Source organism: Maniola hyperantus, chromosome 6, assembly GCF_902806685.2.
Source record: "Maniola hyperantus chromosome 6, iAphHyp1.2, whole genome shotgun sequence".
Taxonomy (NCBI): Eukaryota; Metazoa; Arthropoda; class Insecta; order Lepidoptera; family Nymphalidae; genus Maniola; species Maniola hyperantus.
Genome location: NC_048541.1, coordinates 7,949,276 through 7,965,986, shown reverse-complemented (window position 1 = coordinate 7,965,986; position 16,711 = coordinate 7,949,276). Strand labels below are relative to the sequence as shown.

Below are 16,711 nucleotides of genomic sequence, written 5' to 3'. Positions count from 1 at the left end.
GCTCGGGGTCGCACCCGCGACCTCCCGCACAATTTTTTTTATTATTATTTATTAGTATTGATGCACATAAATTTGTAACAAACCCGTATACTTAATAACTAAACCAAATATGCTATCACAGATTTCAGTAATTAAGTAAGAACACCTCAAGTAAAAAAGAACACTGAAAAATAAAGTGTGACTTTATTATTCATAAATTATAGGTATGTATGTCGCAATTTTAATTCACCGGTGTTTTAAAGTTTTAAATTAATCTAAATATAAATACCTCTAGAGTACAAAAACCGTAAGTATTGGCTAATACTTATTATAAATGCGAAAATGTGTCTGTGTGCTAGCTTTTGACGGCCCAACATTTTGACCGATTTTGATGAAATTCGGTACAGATAGGCGGTTAGCTTACATTCCGGTGACGGACATAAGCTACTTTTTATCCCCAATAATCAAAGAGTTCGCAAGAGATTATTAAAGGCCCATTTGTTTAACCACTTTATATGAAACTAGCGACCCGCCCCGGCTTCGCACGGGTAGCTTATCACAATTTTCGTAGGCATCCCTGGTTTTCGAAAATAAAATACACTCAGGAATAATGTAGCTTCTCAAATTGGTCAAAAAAATAATCAAAATCGGTCGAGTAGTTCCAGAGAATACATCCTACAAACATACTTACAAACTTTACCCGTTTACAATATTAGTATAAATTAGGCGGTATAGATTTGGCACAGACCTTACGTCCCGGAAATTGACTTGGGCTACTTTTTATCCCGGAAAATCAAAGAGTTCCCACAGGATTTTCAAAATACTAAAACTATGCGGACGACGCCGCGAGCGTGATCTCTAGTAGACGGTAATATTTTGTTATTCAAATATCCGGACATGTACCTATTGACGAACACAATGTTTACATTTTAAAGACCTTCACGCCCGTTTGTTATGATGTATTCAAAGTTTTCATGAGAAGAACATAAAAGTTGAACTAAGTCTTTAGACTAGAGCTAGTCTGATATAAACAGCTCCGCTGCTTTAGATCCAACTGATGATGATGGGTTCTGGTGGTCTGTTGGGTGATGGAGAGAGGCAGTGTGGAGGGTGAAGGCGGCCAGGAGAGGGCGGCGCGGACGCCCCTCCACTGGGGCCGTGTGCAACTCGGCATAGACTACGGTGGCCGGTTGCCCTCGCGCATCATTCGACCTCCGCGCACCGCAGTCTAGGCATCAGCCCTGCACTGTATACGCGAATCGGGAGTTCCACTCTCGTAGCGACACGACGAACAGGTCCGTGACTGGTGAAAGTGACATTGCATTCTTACAAAACCTAACCTAATCGCGAGTGATTTTACGGCTTCTTCCTTATGCGGTCTATTTATAGCGTTGCATTACCGCTCCAGTGGCGTAACTTTACCTGGACGCCCCAAATTAGGAGTGCCGTAGCACTACCCACGCGTTGCCGCCCGCCTAAAGTTCCGCGCGTTCTTTACATGAAAGTCTATGGTAGTTGGAATCAGCCCTTATAAAGCTTATATACATGTAATATCTTCATTCGGTGCATGTGTTTAAGTGACAGTTTTAATGTGATGCAGTCGACTTGGATTTTGGCCAATCACAATAAATTTTGCCAATGATTCAATGATGTTTTATTCTGGCACTGAAGTTGTGTATTGCTGAAACAGTGACGTAACGTGTAAAGTAAAAAGTTTGTGAAAGAGAAACGCACAGTGACAAGGATAAAAAAATTAAAAGTTCATACATATTGTAAATGTTGTAACTTCATTGACCCAAACCGTTGGTTGCAATAGCATTTTTCGTTATTTTATGCACAACCAAACATAAGGCGGACTTTATGCTCCGCTTAATCCTAAAAGCATTATCTGCCAGTCAACCTTAGGAGGGTGTGAGAGGCGTGCTGTGGCTCATTGCCAAGCCAGGCTTTATAGGAATTATTCGGATACAACTTGTGATATTTTTGTTCAAATATAAAAATTTCTTTTCCAGGATAAGTTAAGCAAGCACAATGCCTTTCAAACCCGCAGACAACCCTAAGTGTCCGAAGTGCGGCAAGTCCGTATACGCGGCAGAAGAAAGAGTCGCCGGTGGACTCAAATGGCACAAGATGTGCTTTAAATGTGGTAAGTAGGTACCCTATAAAGCGGCATCGCTCGTATTTGCGAAATTCCTTCCTTAGTGGCGATTTTCGAGAGAAAACCTACACCCATCAACCCATCGCCGGCTAACTACTGAGCACGTGTCTCCTCTCAGAACGAGAACAGTTTAGGCCATAGTCTACCACGCAGGCCCCGTACGGATTTATCATACATACCTACATAATATATATTCTGTACCTATTCATACATATGGATATCAACTGTGAATTAGCAACCGGTACAATCTTTTACAACTTTACAAGATGAAAAATACTTCTTTCCTTCAGTTTAACATAATATAATATGGTTCTATAGCCTGCCAGTGTAACGTCACTAGTGAGTGCATTTTCAAAATTTTGTTCCAAGCAATCTAGTAACTGTCTTCAACTATGACACTGCCGAGTACCATATTTCAGCACCATATTTTACTACTCTGACAACAGTTTCACATTTTCATAATCAAAAAAACAACTTTTTCATAACAAGTCATCAGCATGTATGACTTATCTCACGTGATTTGAATTTGACATCTTAGAATAATTATAGAAAATAATCTTTTGCAAAACATACCTACTTATCTAAAAGTTTTACAATATCCATACTAAAGAGTTACCTAGATGACAAATTAATAAAGTACCGATCTAGTATTTCTGCATTATTTTATGTATGTGTATCTACGGTACCTATACCCTATAATACGGAATAACAATATTTTAGTGATTTTTAGGGTTCCGTACCTGAAAAGTAAAAAATGTATTTTTTTATTCAGATACAAGTTAGCCCTTGACTGCAATCTCACCTGATGGTAAGTGACGATGCAGTCTAAGGTGGGAGCGGGCTAACCTGGAAGGAGTATGGCAGTTTTTATTAAGTCCATACACCTTTGGTTTCTACACGGCATCGTACCGGAACGCTAAATCGCTTGGCGGCACGGCTTTGCCGGTAAAAAGGAACCCTTATAGGATCACTTTGTTGTCTGTCTGTCTGTCGTGTCTGTCAAGAAACCTATAGGATACTTCCCGTTGACCTAGAATCATGAAATTTGCCAGGTAGCTAGGGTCTTATAGCTCACGTTAAGGAAATAATTCGAAAACCGTGAATTTGTGGTTACGTCACCAAAAATATATTAAAATGTGTTCATGTACAAATAATTAGTATTTTCAACTTTCAAAGTAAGATTAATATGACAAACTGGGGTATCATATGAAAGGGCTTTCTTTACCTGTATATTCAAAACCAGATTTTTATTTATTTTTATGCATTGGCTTTTGATTTATCGTGCAAAATATCGAAGAAATTCGACTGTAGTACGGAAGCCTCGGTCAGTCAGTGCGAGTCAGAACCGCGCGGTTCTGACTCGCACTGTAGTATGCCATTGTGTTTTAGTTGTAATTTTTCAAGATTGTGTATTTGGAGGAAACCCGGAAAATTTAATTGCATAACTAGGTTTTAAATTGACTATAGGTACCTAATGATGGATGAACCACAATCAATTAATACTGTCGAAAGTTTTTATACAGGCTAAAATTCAAATAGACGAGGGAGATATCGTACCAACTTAATAGTAGATTTATCTTAGAAGATACTTAGTAGGTACCTACTAAGTATACAGCAAATTCCTTTTGATTTATCACAATAAGCTTGATTGGGATTTACCTGCAGGCAGAACCCGACCACATGACGTGCTGAAGCACTTCCATATAGTGTTAGGTTTTCTTCATATTTCCGTTTGTATTTGCGCAGGATTGTGCCCCAGCGCATTTCACTTTACTGTTACATCTTTTTGATCAGTCCACCATACAGCGACGCTGGGTACTTTACACGTGTGCATGTTGGTCGTGGAGATCTCTGGCATCCCGGTCTGGGAAAATCGTACCTAAGTTTTTACTTATGCTATATTTTTCTGAGGACCTGACTCTAACTTGATGACGACCCAGGGCTTAGAGAAGATATCGCTCCGCAATGGATTCAGATTGCGTTAATAGTGATAGATGAAACATAGCTTGCACAAGTTTTGGCAAAACTGATGACAAAAACCTAAAGTTCTAACTTCTCAACTAGCATGCACATTGTTTAGGTATACCTACAGTTTTAGACTTTTGAATGAAATTCAAATAAAGTTGGTAAGTAGTGAGTTTTTTTATAAAACGTTTGACGTTAAACATAAGTTTCATGAGAAAAAAACCGGCCAAGTGCGAGTCAGACTCCCGCACTAAATTCTTCTTCAAAAACTATAATGCATAAAAATAATCAAAAATCTGTTTTAGAATGTAGGTAGGTACAGGTAAAGGACTTTCATGTGATACCCCACTGCGTATAATAATCTTACTTTGAAAGTTACTAATACTAATTATTTGTTCATCACCATATTTTTTTCGTGTGATGTAACCACAAATTCACGGTTTTCGGATTTTTCCCCTTACGTGTGCTATAAGACACAAATTACCTACCTGCCAAATTTCACGATTCTAGGTCAACAGGAAGTACCCTATAGGTTTCTTGACAGACCGACAGACAGACAGACAAAGAAGTGATCCTATAATTGTTCCTTTTTTCCTTTTGAGGTACGGAACCCTAAAAATGGGACTGAAAAGTTAATTTAAATTTGCGAAAACGCCTATAAAAGCTATTTAGCTTTTGAAGCGATTTTTGCTAATTTCAGGAGGGATGGAAGAACATAATATGTGGTATCTTTTCAAAACTTGTGCAAAAGTAAAAAAAATAGTTCTTGGGCATCAGACACAACCAGCACTATAGTTTCAGTTCGATAAAATAAGGACATGCGGGAATATGCAAATAAAATAAAATTAGGTACCTATGCCAAAGATATTTAAAAATAGTTAAATTTTAAATAGAGTCGAAATTTTAAATTGCTAATTTAATCTTAATATATAAAATGAAAAGGTGACTGACTGATTGACAGACTGACTGACTGACTGACTGATCTATCAACGCACAGCTCAAACTACTGGACGGATCGGGCTGAAATTTGGCATTCAGATAGCTATTATGACGTAGGCATCCGCTAAGAAAGGATTTTTGAAAATTCAACCCCTAAGGGGGTGAAATAGGGGTTTGAAATTTGTGTAGTCCACGCGGACGAAGTCGCGAGCATTAGCTAGTATAAATATAATAAATAAATAAATAATTAGAAACAGATTAATAGAAAAGCAAAAATAAAAAAGTTACATCTTGAATCTAGGCAACTAGGTATGGATTTAAAAAACTTTTTGATAAGGCAACCTAATACGGTTGGATTGGAAATAATATAGGTTATTTTAATTCGATATATGAGGTTAAGTATATTAATAACGCTTACGTCTTTATACCTGGCAAGTTTTTTTAACATCATTGGCACGTGATTTAGCTAGGCAACCTATGTGCGATGTATCAATCTACACATTATCTACCATAATTATCTATTACAATTAAAATAACAGATGAGGGCAGATATTCCTAATACCGGCTCTCTACCTAAAACTACTGGGATGTTTAGGTGATAGTCTTATAGGGTGAAAAACAAAAGTCACGTTTCTTCTTGTAAGCAGGCTTAGTTAATTGGATAAAGTAGTCAAATAATATCTATCTCTGTAGGTATCTACACGTCTTTCAAACCTATTGTATTACTAAACTTGTATAGTTTGGTAATTATATACCTACAATTCTCTGCTGAAAAGTGCTCTTATATCTAGCAGAAATAGTTTCAAAAGTTAACCATAAATTCACGGTAATTGTATGATTTGTACACAGGTCTGTGCCAGAAATTGCTGGATTCCACTAACTGCACAGAACACGAAGGTGAACTTTTCTGCAAAATGTGTCACGCACGTAAATTCGGACCAAAAGGCTATGGCTTCGGTGGAGGTGCTGGCTGCCTATCCATGGATGCCGGCGACCACCTAAAGGCTGATGGCCAGTGAGTACCGATTATATATAAACTCCCGCCGCCCGCGCCTCTGAGGGTCTTTCCTTATCTAAGGTCAATAATTCGACCAGCCTTCGGGCCGTACGTAACAACATTAACCGCGTGTACATAATCTCACATAGCAGAAAGTGCGCGATCGGCTGTACATTATACGCTGCCCGACACTGCATGACCAGTCTCCGTTTATGTCGCAACAGGAATTGAGCGCGAGCTGCCCCAGCAGAGCTAGCGGGACGCCGACACGCATCTCGGCCACGGCGGTGCTACGCGATCGCCGCTGTACTTTAAATTACTTTAGTTAGGATTATTTATTCGCTATGGCTTAATTTATTTTGTTTATCGGTCTAATTATATATAATAATTTATAAAAAATATAATAAAAGAGTCGACTACCATTCCCGAGTTATTGTTGAATGGGAACGCGGTCGAGACCAGGGTGAGTCCCACCCGTACCGGCGACGACTCACTCCGGCTCGTCGCGTTCCTTCCCTTGAATAACCTTCCCTCTCGATCGGGGCGATCCGAAAACAACAGAGCAACGGTGAGAACCCAATTTATAAAAGCCTATGCACGGCCTCGCAAATGCTCGAAACGCACCACATACGCATGTGTACAATGACTCTCTTTCATACTTTACGTAACTTTCTCCGCCACTGATCCAAACTAACTATCTAATGCTTGTATTTGCCTTAATCGAAGCCAGTTTATGTGATGGGATAAGGAAAGCGCCCTCTGATAAGACATGTTGTATGTAGCGAGGCTTGACGGGCCGGGACGGTGCGGGCGGTAGGGAGCACTTACCTTCTCCCATTACGGCGGAGGTGCGCCGCCGGCCTTATTAGCTTCGCTACTATCTGTGTGACAGAGTTTGTATAAGTAATAGGGGTACTGGAAAGCTCTGGCGCCCAATAGGCTTTTAACATTTCTTCTTACATTGTCGCTCGACCAACCTGGTGTCTGGTGAGCAGTCGATAATGCGTGTATATGTACAGGACCACCGTACGCATGAATGGAGCCTGTATGGAGCCACGTATGATAGCGAAGGCTCCGCCTGGTCAAGGTTGTCCTCGTTGTGGTGGCTATGTATACGCTGCTGAACAGATGTTGGCTCGCGGACGGGTAAGATTCTTCAGTACCTTCTTCTTTGAAACTAATGGTAATAAAATTAAGGAGATGGCGCACAAATTGATTTGTGTAATTGCACGAAATTAATTTTTACAGGAAGAGCAAAAAACTTATGAAAGCTGTAAAAACTTTACTGAAATTGTGCCATTTTAATTGAAATCACGAACTTTGAACTCAAATTTAACGCAGTCTTATGCTGCTTTCCTTGAAAAAGAGTGCAAGTTTGTATTCAGTGGGCCAAAAACTTTTAAGGAGAAAAGAAAAAAAAATATCAGAAGTGTAATTGCACCGTTTTGTTCGCCAGCTCCTCATTATATTACAAGTATTCAAGGTTAGTCTTAGGCAAGTTTTTATACATTCGGGGTGAACTGTTAAACAGCTTTACAAAACCTTAAAATAATAAATAGGTAATTGATTACTGCATAAACTGACATCATAGCTACAGGCATAACGCATAACTAAGAAGGTTGCTGCGGTAGGGGAGCGGTGCGGGAGGCTGTAATGACGTGACGCGGAAGTTTAGGGATTCGTCAACTTCCCTTCCGCACCTCTTCACTACCGCAGGAGCTTACTCAGTTTTGCGCTATAACTATAGTTACTCTCCATGACAGAAAAGAGTAACATCGCATAATATCTAACATACCATAACAGCAAAATTTTGTATCGTAGGAATATCACTTGAGATGCTTCAATTGCTTTACTTGCCACAAACAACTTGATTCCATAATACATTGTGATGGACCAGATAAAGAAATATACTGTCGAGGTATTTAAACAACCAGATTCCAACGCACGAGTAAATCCTTTACCGGTTTTGGTGTTAACACAAAGTATCACAGTGATAACCACGTGTACCTGAGTCCCTTGCATGATGGCCCCATGTACCCTCATTGTTGAATGTATGTCCAGGGGTGGCACAAGGAGTGTTTCAAATGCGGCGAGTGTGAAAAACGGCTGGACTCGACCAACTGTTGCGAAGCCCCTGACAAAGACATTTACTGCAAAGGTTTGTTCCTTTATGTAAATTTTAGCAAAACTGATTGCTCTGAAAACTAACCATGTAACAGTATTAAATCCTTACCAACTTTGTTGATTTGATCATAATTTTGTACCCACCTTGTGTTCTCTAAAGCATTATCTAAGTATGATTGAGATAAAATCCCACCTACTCGTACTTATTAATATTCTTGCACAGCATGATCGGTCCATGTATGTTTATGATAATAATAAGTCTTTTTTTCTCTATAGTATGTTATGGAAAGAAGTTTGGGCCTAAAGGATATGGTTATGGCAAGGGAGCCGGAGTTTTGCAGAGTGATCCTTACGCCAATGGGTAAGAAATTCTTAAAAGTTGATTAGATACAGGTTTTCTTGGTGAGAGCATAAGTACCTACTGTTTGCCCTGAATAGCAAATTCTTGCATCACTATGGTTTTAACGCTTCTTTGCTTTTGGTTATGAATGGTAGGTACCTACCTTGAATAAAATACAGAACATTATTAGAAGAATGGGATATCTTATACCTACAATATTATGGTATTTCTGTTCACGTGATGTCTCCTAAAAATAGATTAGGTATACCTAATTGATTTCAATTAAATCTCAATGAAAGGATAATAATATACCTAGAGGTTTTGCTATGCACTAGCATAAAACTGTTTGTTACCAACTTACAAGACGTATTCACTTTGTGCACCTACTCTATCTAATGACCAGCGTGGTTATGTGCATAATCTAAAGCTATGGGTGTTGACCTTTTGGATTTCTGTTCAGGAAGTTCACAGAATTTTGAACAAATTAGAAGTCGCAAATCGCAATATCTACTTACTTGAAGTTTCTGCGTTGTAATAGTTCAGACCTAGTTTACCTGATAGGTTATTTAGACTAATCATCATCTGCAAGATCAAACTAATAATATTGTTTTTCAAAGCTGTCTAAAGCTCAGTAGATATTATTTTTCCTACTCTTAAAATAAAAAAGATACGTCTAGGTACGTTTAGCATGTTAACTGCAATTATTAACCTAGACTGATAACTTTACATCGGCTTTCTATCTAATTTTTTTGTTTGCAAAGACCGCTTTTGTTACCTACCTGATAATTCTGTTCTTGATTTTAATTAACTTAAAATACCGATTAGGTACCTGCCTATACTAGTTAGGGTTCCGTACCTCAAAAGGAAAAACGGAACCCTAGGATCACTTTGTTGTCTGTCTGTCAAGAAACCTACAGGGTACTTCCCGTTGACCTAGAATCATGAAATTTGGCAGGTAGGTAGATCTTATAGCTGACATTTGGGGAAAAATATGAAAACCGTGAATTTAGGCTTACATTATAAATTAGGCTTACATCACACAAAGGGCTTACATCACTGTAGTACGGAACCCTCATTGCGCGAACCTGATTCGCACTTAGCTGGTTTTTTTTCTAATTACTGAGATATTTTATATAATATTGTGTATACGTCTTCATTTATCTACCTATTATTTAATTAGTGGAAATGGTAATATTTATTGATCTACTCCCCAGTAGTAAAGTAAGTAAAGTGAAGGTACCTACTTGGATACCTACCACGTGTCACGTATCATCTCAGGTTACAGACAGGTTTAGGTTATTTCCATCACTTCACTTTCATAAAAACAACTTATATTACAAACACGAAATGGCAATGTGCCAACGTGAAAATAGAACGCGGTGTCCGTTCTCGAACGAACTAATTTTAATACAGGCGAGACTGGCCACGCTCTCTTACAACATACCTAGTTATTTAATCCGATGGAGATTCTACACATTTATCTTCTTTATTTTTAGTTTACGTAGGCATGAATCCTTCATTACAACAATTGCATAATCGTGAGATACTTTGTTTGCGACACGATACTTAAATAGGATAACCGTGACCGTATTTCTATATCTACCATATGGCATACTTATTATGTCAATGCTCTTTAAATACCTACAACACGATAAAATCTGTAATGCAATGACCATGGCTATGTTAAAAGACGATTATCTGGTTAATTTTTACGTATTTAAGAAAAATTTTGATCCTGACAAGTAAGCAACTGCCCATTCTTCGTTATACAGTGACCAGGCACCCAGGACTACGGTGATCGATACTGCCGCTATCCAGGCGCCACCGGGTAAAGGCTGCCCGCGTTGCGGAGGCGTTGTGTATGCTGCAGAGCAAGTCCTAGCTAAGGGTCGTGAATGGCATCGCAAGTGCTTTAAATGCCGCGACTGCACTAAGACCTTGGACTCTATACTCGCCTGCGACGGACCTGATGGTGAAGTTTACTGCAAAACTTGCTACGGAAAGAAATGGGGTCCCCACGGTTACGGCTTCGCTTGCGGCTCCGGGTTCCTTCAGACCGACGGTTTATCGTAAGTTCCATTACCTAACAATTTTACACCTACACTACCTGCAGTCTATCCAGAAGTACCAACTCTGTGATAGCTGTGTGCCTGATGGGGCTTCCCATTATCTCCTATTTAACTCCCTTGGGGATGAATTTTCAAAAATCCTTTTTCCCCCCGCCTCATACCCTGACTGTCAATTCAACCTGTCGCGGACTATACTTACCATCTTTATCGATCTACTAGATGATGCCCGCGGCTTCGTCTGCGTGGATTTAGGTTCTTTTAGATTAAAAATTCCCATGGGAACTCATTCATTTCCAAAAAGTTGCCTATGTCCATTTCCGGGATGCAAAGCTACCTCTGTACCAAACTTCATTTAAATCGGTTGAACGGGTGGGCCTTAAAGAATCCCGTGGGGACTCTTTGATTATCCGGGATAAAAAGTAGCCTATGTCCCCGGGGTGTAAGTTAACTCTGTACTAAATTTCATCAAAATCTGTTAAACTGTTGAGTCGTGAAAAGCTAGCAGACAGACAGGCAGACAAACGAACAGACACACTTTCGCATTTATAATATTAGTATGGATTGAGCTGTGCGGAAAATTTTAATAATGTTTGTGTTTTTCAGCGAGGATGAGATTTCTGCCAACCGTCCATTCTACAACCCAGACACTACCAGCATCAAGGCACCCAAAGGTCAGGGGTGCCCACGGTGCGGTGGAATGGTGTTTGCGGCGGAACAACAGTTGGCCAAAGGAACTGTAAGTATCGTCATCATCATGATTAACCCATAGCCGGCTACCTACAGACCACGGGTCTCCTCTCAGAGTGAGAAGGGTTTTGACCATAGTCTATCACGCTGGCCAAGTGCGGCTGTGGCCAAGTGGCCAATTGGCATTTGGCAGACTTGACACACCTTTGAGAACATTATGGAGAACTCTCAGGCATTAGGTACATCGACCTTGTAAACCTCGGTTTCGTAGAGCATATAGTCTCTGTGGTTGAGACTGACAAAACGTCACATATGAATGAGTGGCAGAGACAACGCTCTACAAGACCGAAATCTCATTCTAAACTGCCACCAAACTGTATGTGCTATTGCCAGCGAGTATGAGGCATATGCAAAACGCACAGGCTGCAGGCATCCGCCTGGTACCTAGTTAGCGTATGCGTTTACACAATTTGAAAGCGCAGTGTTGTTAAACCTACTAGAAAAATGATCCATGCATTTAAGGAACAGAAGAATTTATTTTTATAGGTAATACAATTCTTACTATGCAACATTCTTTTTAGGGTTCCGTACCCGAAGGGTGCCAACGGGACCCCGCTATTACTAAGACTCCGCTGTCCGTCCGTTTGTCTGTTAGCAGGCTGTATCTCGTGAACCGTAATAGGTAGATTTAAAATTTTCACACGTGTATTTCTATTGCTACTAAAGTATAGGTAACAACAAATACTAAAAATTTCACAATGGCCGCCATTATACGGTACCCTTCCTGTGCGATTCCAACTCCCACTTGAACTTTTATTTCTTTTTTATTTGTAGATGTGGCACAAGAAGTGCTTCAACTGTGCCGAATGCCACCGCCCCTTGGACTCGATGCTAGCGTGCGACGGCCCCGACAAGGAAATCCATTGCCGCGCGTGTTACGCTAAGCTCTTCGGTCCCAGAGGCTTCGGCTACGGACACGCACCTACGCTAGTCTCCACCGACAGCGAGCCAGCTATCACATAGTAAGTATTATGTACAGCTACACTCTACAGTAATCTCATCTCATTCATAAAAACGATAGACGTTGGGATCGCAAGGTGTTGGAATGGCGACCTCACACCGGAAGACGCAACGTTGGAAGACCCCCCACTAGGTGGACGCACGACATCAGACGAGTCGCAGGGAGCCACTGGATTCAAACGGCGCAAGACCGTGGCGTGTGGAAGTGACAAGAGACCTATGTCCAGCAGTAAACGTCTATCGGTTGATGATCTCATCTCAAAATAATAGTACTAAGGTCACTGATCAACGTGGCGTTTTTACTCTGGCTATCCGATCAAGTTTAACGTCAAGTTGGCAGCAGACAGGCCCCTTATTCAAAATTTTGCGACTTTTGGAAGCACATATCTAATTTGAAAATTAATAACTTTGATACTTGAATGATAGGTAATATTTACGTTAGTAAATAATTGGATACTTAGATACAAAACAAAACTGAAAACTGCAACAAATATCTAGATACCTAATACGGAAACGGTAGGGGGTTCGATGTTTTTGTAGGTACTTAGGTAGGTAGTTATAATTTCTAAGTCATGATGTTTTTGTTAACACATTCATAGTTATTTCATACAGGTTAAGTTATTTGTATAACTATATAATTAGGTTTTTGCACTCTTCCCGTCCGAATTGCTTTAAGCCATCACTTTCTCGATGCACTACAGTGAATAAATCTATCCATCACATTTTAGCTAAAGATTAGTTTCGTTATGGCCCCTTAAATATCGGGGTAAAGCCACGTTTAGAAACAAATGATTCTATCATTAATTGTAAAATTCGGTGGTAAAGAAAATCTAAACATGTGCAAAATCTCAATTTCTAGACCCAGCAGTTTGAGCTGTATGTTGAATATTTATATGTTAGTCAGTCAGTTTCTTCTTTTATATGCTTGCTTATGCTTCTTTATTATATTAGAATCCTTTCATAAGAGAAAACTGTGTAGAAAAGCATTACCTACCGTCAACTTTTAGGTTTGTAATTTTTTAAGATCACAACTTTACTTACAAAAATCCTTTCCACAGCATGGAGCAGTTACCGTTCACTGGACAGAAGGCGGCCAAGGGTAAGGGCTGCCAACGATGTGGTTTCCCAGTATATGCTGCTGAACAGATGAATTCTAAGAATGGATTATGGCACAAACGGTGCTTTGCATGTGCAGACTGCCACAGATCTCTTGTAAGTTACCTAAGCAATGCATATTTAACTATAATTTATTACTGTTTATTGGTTTTTTATGGCTTTGTTACCATTAAACACCAATTTGATAGGACAATTTTAAATATTGTGCAAATTGACTTAGTAGGAACAGAATAACTATGATTTTATGTGGGTGAAGCTGAGATCAAAATATATCTTTTATAATGGTGTTAGAAGTATCCGTAATGCAACAAGATATTTATTTTTGACTAAGTACATAAATAATTATAATTATTATATCAAAAGGTACTACTTAATTATTTCAAAATCATTCGCATTGCTACAATAAATTTTAATGAATAAAACAAATCTTCAGAATAAAATCATATTATTTATGTAGGTATATTGCAGATTTTTATAAAAGTTCCTAATTATTACACAAAATGTCCAAGTTTCCACTAGCAATTCTTAAAATAAATAGTTAATTGTTCAGTAAAATTAATGATTTGAATAATAAAAGCTTACCTATGTAGTTTTTAAAACACATAGGTAGACAATTTTAAATAATGGTAGGTCTGTATCATTTTTAAAATTCAATGCTGAGAAATTATTTTAACAATTTTGTATTATTATACAATTAAATTAATCTCTGAAATAGTTATAATAACTATATGAGATTAGTTTTTAAAAACCCGCGGTCATCATCTTCTTCTTTTAAGAGATGTGTGTTAAGAAATTCTTCAACTGAGTCAGTGTTCCATTTTTCAATAGCCACCGTTTCTCTTACAATACCATCTTTGTCCAGAAGCTTTATGATCGGATCTAATCCACGCAGATATTTGATTTGTAAGTTGGGGAACTTGGCCGGCCTGTCGCTTTTCACAAACGCTTGTATTTGTGGATATGCTGGAAATTTACATGTGCAGACTTCTAGGATTGCTCTGGCGTACTTCTTGTCCTTTGGCGCTGAGTCGTCATTATGACAACATTGCTTGCAATGCTCCACTAGCTGATCTAGAGTAAAATCCTTCAATTGATCGCACGAAGAACAGAGGAGGTTGGCTTTGATGAAGCCTAGGGAAGCACAGTCTTCTGTCGTAAATTCACTTGAACAGTTTTTTAATAGGAATATCGTAAAAATAAAAATTAATAGCGGAATTTTTATGTACATATTCATTATTTCCTGATATTTTTTATGAAAAATTTAAATAAAATTGCTGACTAAACAACTGACATACAAATAGGTACAAACACGTACAAATCGATAAACATAACCTATAAAAGTACTCTTGTCAGTTGACATGGAGTTATATATACCTACCTAGTCTTGCCATGATCTTAAGTTGAAAGTTACATTTCGAGTCTTAGTAGAATTTTTTTTAATGAAAAAGGTTATTAAAAAAACAGGCTCCTACGGAGAAAAAGTCAGAATATTTTTAATTTCATTTTTTTATTACATTAGTGACAGGGAAAGGCACCAGGTTTGAGATAACCCAGTCAGTTCTTACGGTTATTTAATGACTCAGTGCAAAAAATACGTAGTTACCGACGTATAAATCTACCCACGTTTTGAGCGAATAGTTACGGTAGACAGGGTGAGTGGTGATCTGACTAGTACAGATTATAGCATTTTCTTGATATTTTACAATACAGACCAATAATAAAATTTATAGTATCCACAGATATATAGTACCTAAGTATATGCAAGTGAAGTGTGGTGTGGCGCACATTTTTGTTTTAACAAAAAACTTTGTCTTATAATACCACTCAACTAAATATCTCAATATTTTTAAAAGGTAAAATTACCCCAAAAACAATTACGCGAGAGGGTCAAAAGTTACAAAAATGTAACTTAATATTATGTAGCTATCTGGCAGCACAGGTAGAATATTGACATTTACATTTGTGGGTTGACTTTGACAGTTCTAATCGTCTATGCTCTATGGTCAGGTGCGCAGACAAGAAATGGGTTCTCAGTTGTCTTTTTGTTGGTTAGAATGATTTTTATAAGATAGTGGGTAAATTTAGGACAAACTTTAGAAATGCGCGTGTTGACTGTTAACCTGATGCCTGAAATAAACTTTTGTCCACTGTTTAATCAAATCTATCACTGTAAATATCCCCTTTATTTTTAAGGCAAACTAGTTAATACCTACTAGGTTTGAATATAAATATTATTTTCCTTGTTCCAGGATTCCACAAATCTAAATGATGGGCCCAATGGTGAAATTTACTGTCGTGGATGCTACGGTCGAAACTTCGGCCCCAAAGGCGTAGGCTTTGGACTGGGCGCAGGCACATTGACCATGGCATAGATTATGAAGCTGGACTTCATAGGATATAATATAATAATATCAAGCAGAGCATGCGTGGTGGTAGCATGAAAGGAATTTAATCTATTGCATAATATTGCTACCTTCCAGTGGATCATACCATTTATTAAACTGGTTTTAATATTGGTTGATAGATATTACCAAAATGAGACTTGGTACGAGATTACAATAATTTCATAAGGCGAATATTTTATGAGTAGAAAATATAAATTAAGGTTACATTCCTTTCATAATATGTACAAACTGTGATGAATGTGTCTGGGCCTTTAGTTTATAAATTCGTCATAAAATATTGTAGAGTATGTTGTAAGATGCATAGACTTAATAGTTATTAATAAGTATGTAAGGTATTTAAATACTTTATTTAAATAAATAAATAAATAAAAAAACAAAAAAAAAACAGCTAAAATGGCATTGTGATTATACCTTTAACATATCACTTTTTCGATATGAAGGTAAAACTATCCTGTAAACACGGCAAAGATTGCGTATTGCAATCGTTTCGACCGACCAGGTCTTGTCTTAAAAGATCTGAAGCGATCATTATACATACATGTTAATATATGATTTTGTACATACTTTTGTCATTTCATAATTTTAAAACAGCAATCAGCTGTGCTAGATTTAATGCTTGGAGGCTTTTGCAAAATACTATGCATAATATAAAATAGTATCTCATATAAAGCAGCTTATTGCATGGTATTGCGAACCAATCTTTCTCACTTTTTAATAAATAAATATGCAATAAAATATTCTTTTATTCAAATACCCCTTGATGTTATCGCGTGGATTTAGGTTTACTAAATCCCGTATGTGCTGATATTCCGAATGATTAAATAGTACTTATGTACTAAACTCTGTACTAAATTTCGCAAAAATCGGTTGGTTAACCCCATGCCCCTTTGGATTCTACACCGCATCGTACCG

At 38.2% G+C, this 16,711-nt stretch overlaps 2 protein-coding genes across 9 annotated transcripts; one reads left to right on the top strand and one right to left on the bottom strand.

The window, feature by feature from the left end:
• Positions 1-1,115: 1,115 nt before the first annotated feature.
• LOC117983355 (muscle LIM protein 1-like) lies at positions 1,116-16,534 on the top strand. 8 transcript variants are annotated; one of them, XM_034969878.2, is made up of 11 exons: positions 1,116-1,274; positions 1,992-2,125; positions 5,891-6,056; positions 7,058-7,184; positions 8,100-8,196; positions 8,439-8,523; positions 10,275-10,571; positions 11,175-11,307; positions 12,093-12,280; positions 13,337-13,490; positions 15,644-16,534. In XM_034969878.2, the coding sequence occupies exons 2-11, from the start codon at positions 2,011-2,013 to the stop codon at positions 15,764-15,766; spliced, it is 1,485 nt and encodes a 494-aa protein (XP_034825769.1). In that variant the 5' UTR covers positions 1,116-1,274; positions 1,992-2,010; the 3' UTR covers positions 15,767-16,534. The 8 variants fall into 8 exon arrangements, 6 of the variants coding, with proteins under 6 accessions (XP_034825769.1, XP_034825770.1, XP_034825773.1 ...); XM_034969879.2 differs by lacking the exon at positions 8,100-8,196 and adding an exon at positions 7,860-7,956; XR_011236891.1 differs by lacking the exons at positions 8,439-8,523; positions 11,175-11,307; positions 12,093-12,280; positions 13,337-13,490; positions 15,644-16,534 and adding an exon at positions 7,860-7,956 and having other exon boundaries at positions 10,275-10,409.
• Positions 13,823-14,751, bottom strand: LOC117983362 (selenoprotein F). The gene has a single exon (XM_034969894.2). The coding sequence runs from the start codon at positions 14,626-14,628 to the stop codon at positions 14,119-14,121; it is 510 nt and encodes a 169-aa protein (XP_034825785.1). The 5' UTR covers positions 14,629-14,751; the 3' UTR covers positions 13,823-14,118.
• Positions 16,535-16,711: the final 177 nt, after the last annotated feature.

What these genes read in the sequence shown, in the direction of transcription:
- LOC117983355 (XM_034969878.2), top strand. Translation starts at nt 2,011, where the DNA reads ATGCCTTTCAAACCCGCAGACAACCCTAAGTGTCCGAAGTGCGGCAAG. An exon ending in CACCTAAAGGCTGATGGCCA is followed by an intron (nt 6,057 to 7,057) that starts GTGAGTACCGAT and finishes GTATATGTACAG; the next exon opens with GACCACCGTACGCATGAATG. An exon ending in AGTGATCCTTACGCCAATGG is followed by an intron (nt 8,524 to 10,274) that starts GTAAGAAATTCT and finishes TTCGTTATACAG; the next exon opens with TGACCAGGCACCCAGGACTA.
- LOC117983362 (XM_034969894.2), bottom strand. Translation starts at nt 14,628, where the DNA reads ATGAATATGTACATAAAAATTCCGCTATTAATTTTTATTTTTACGATA.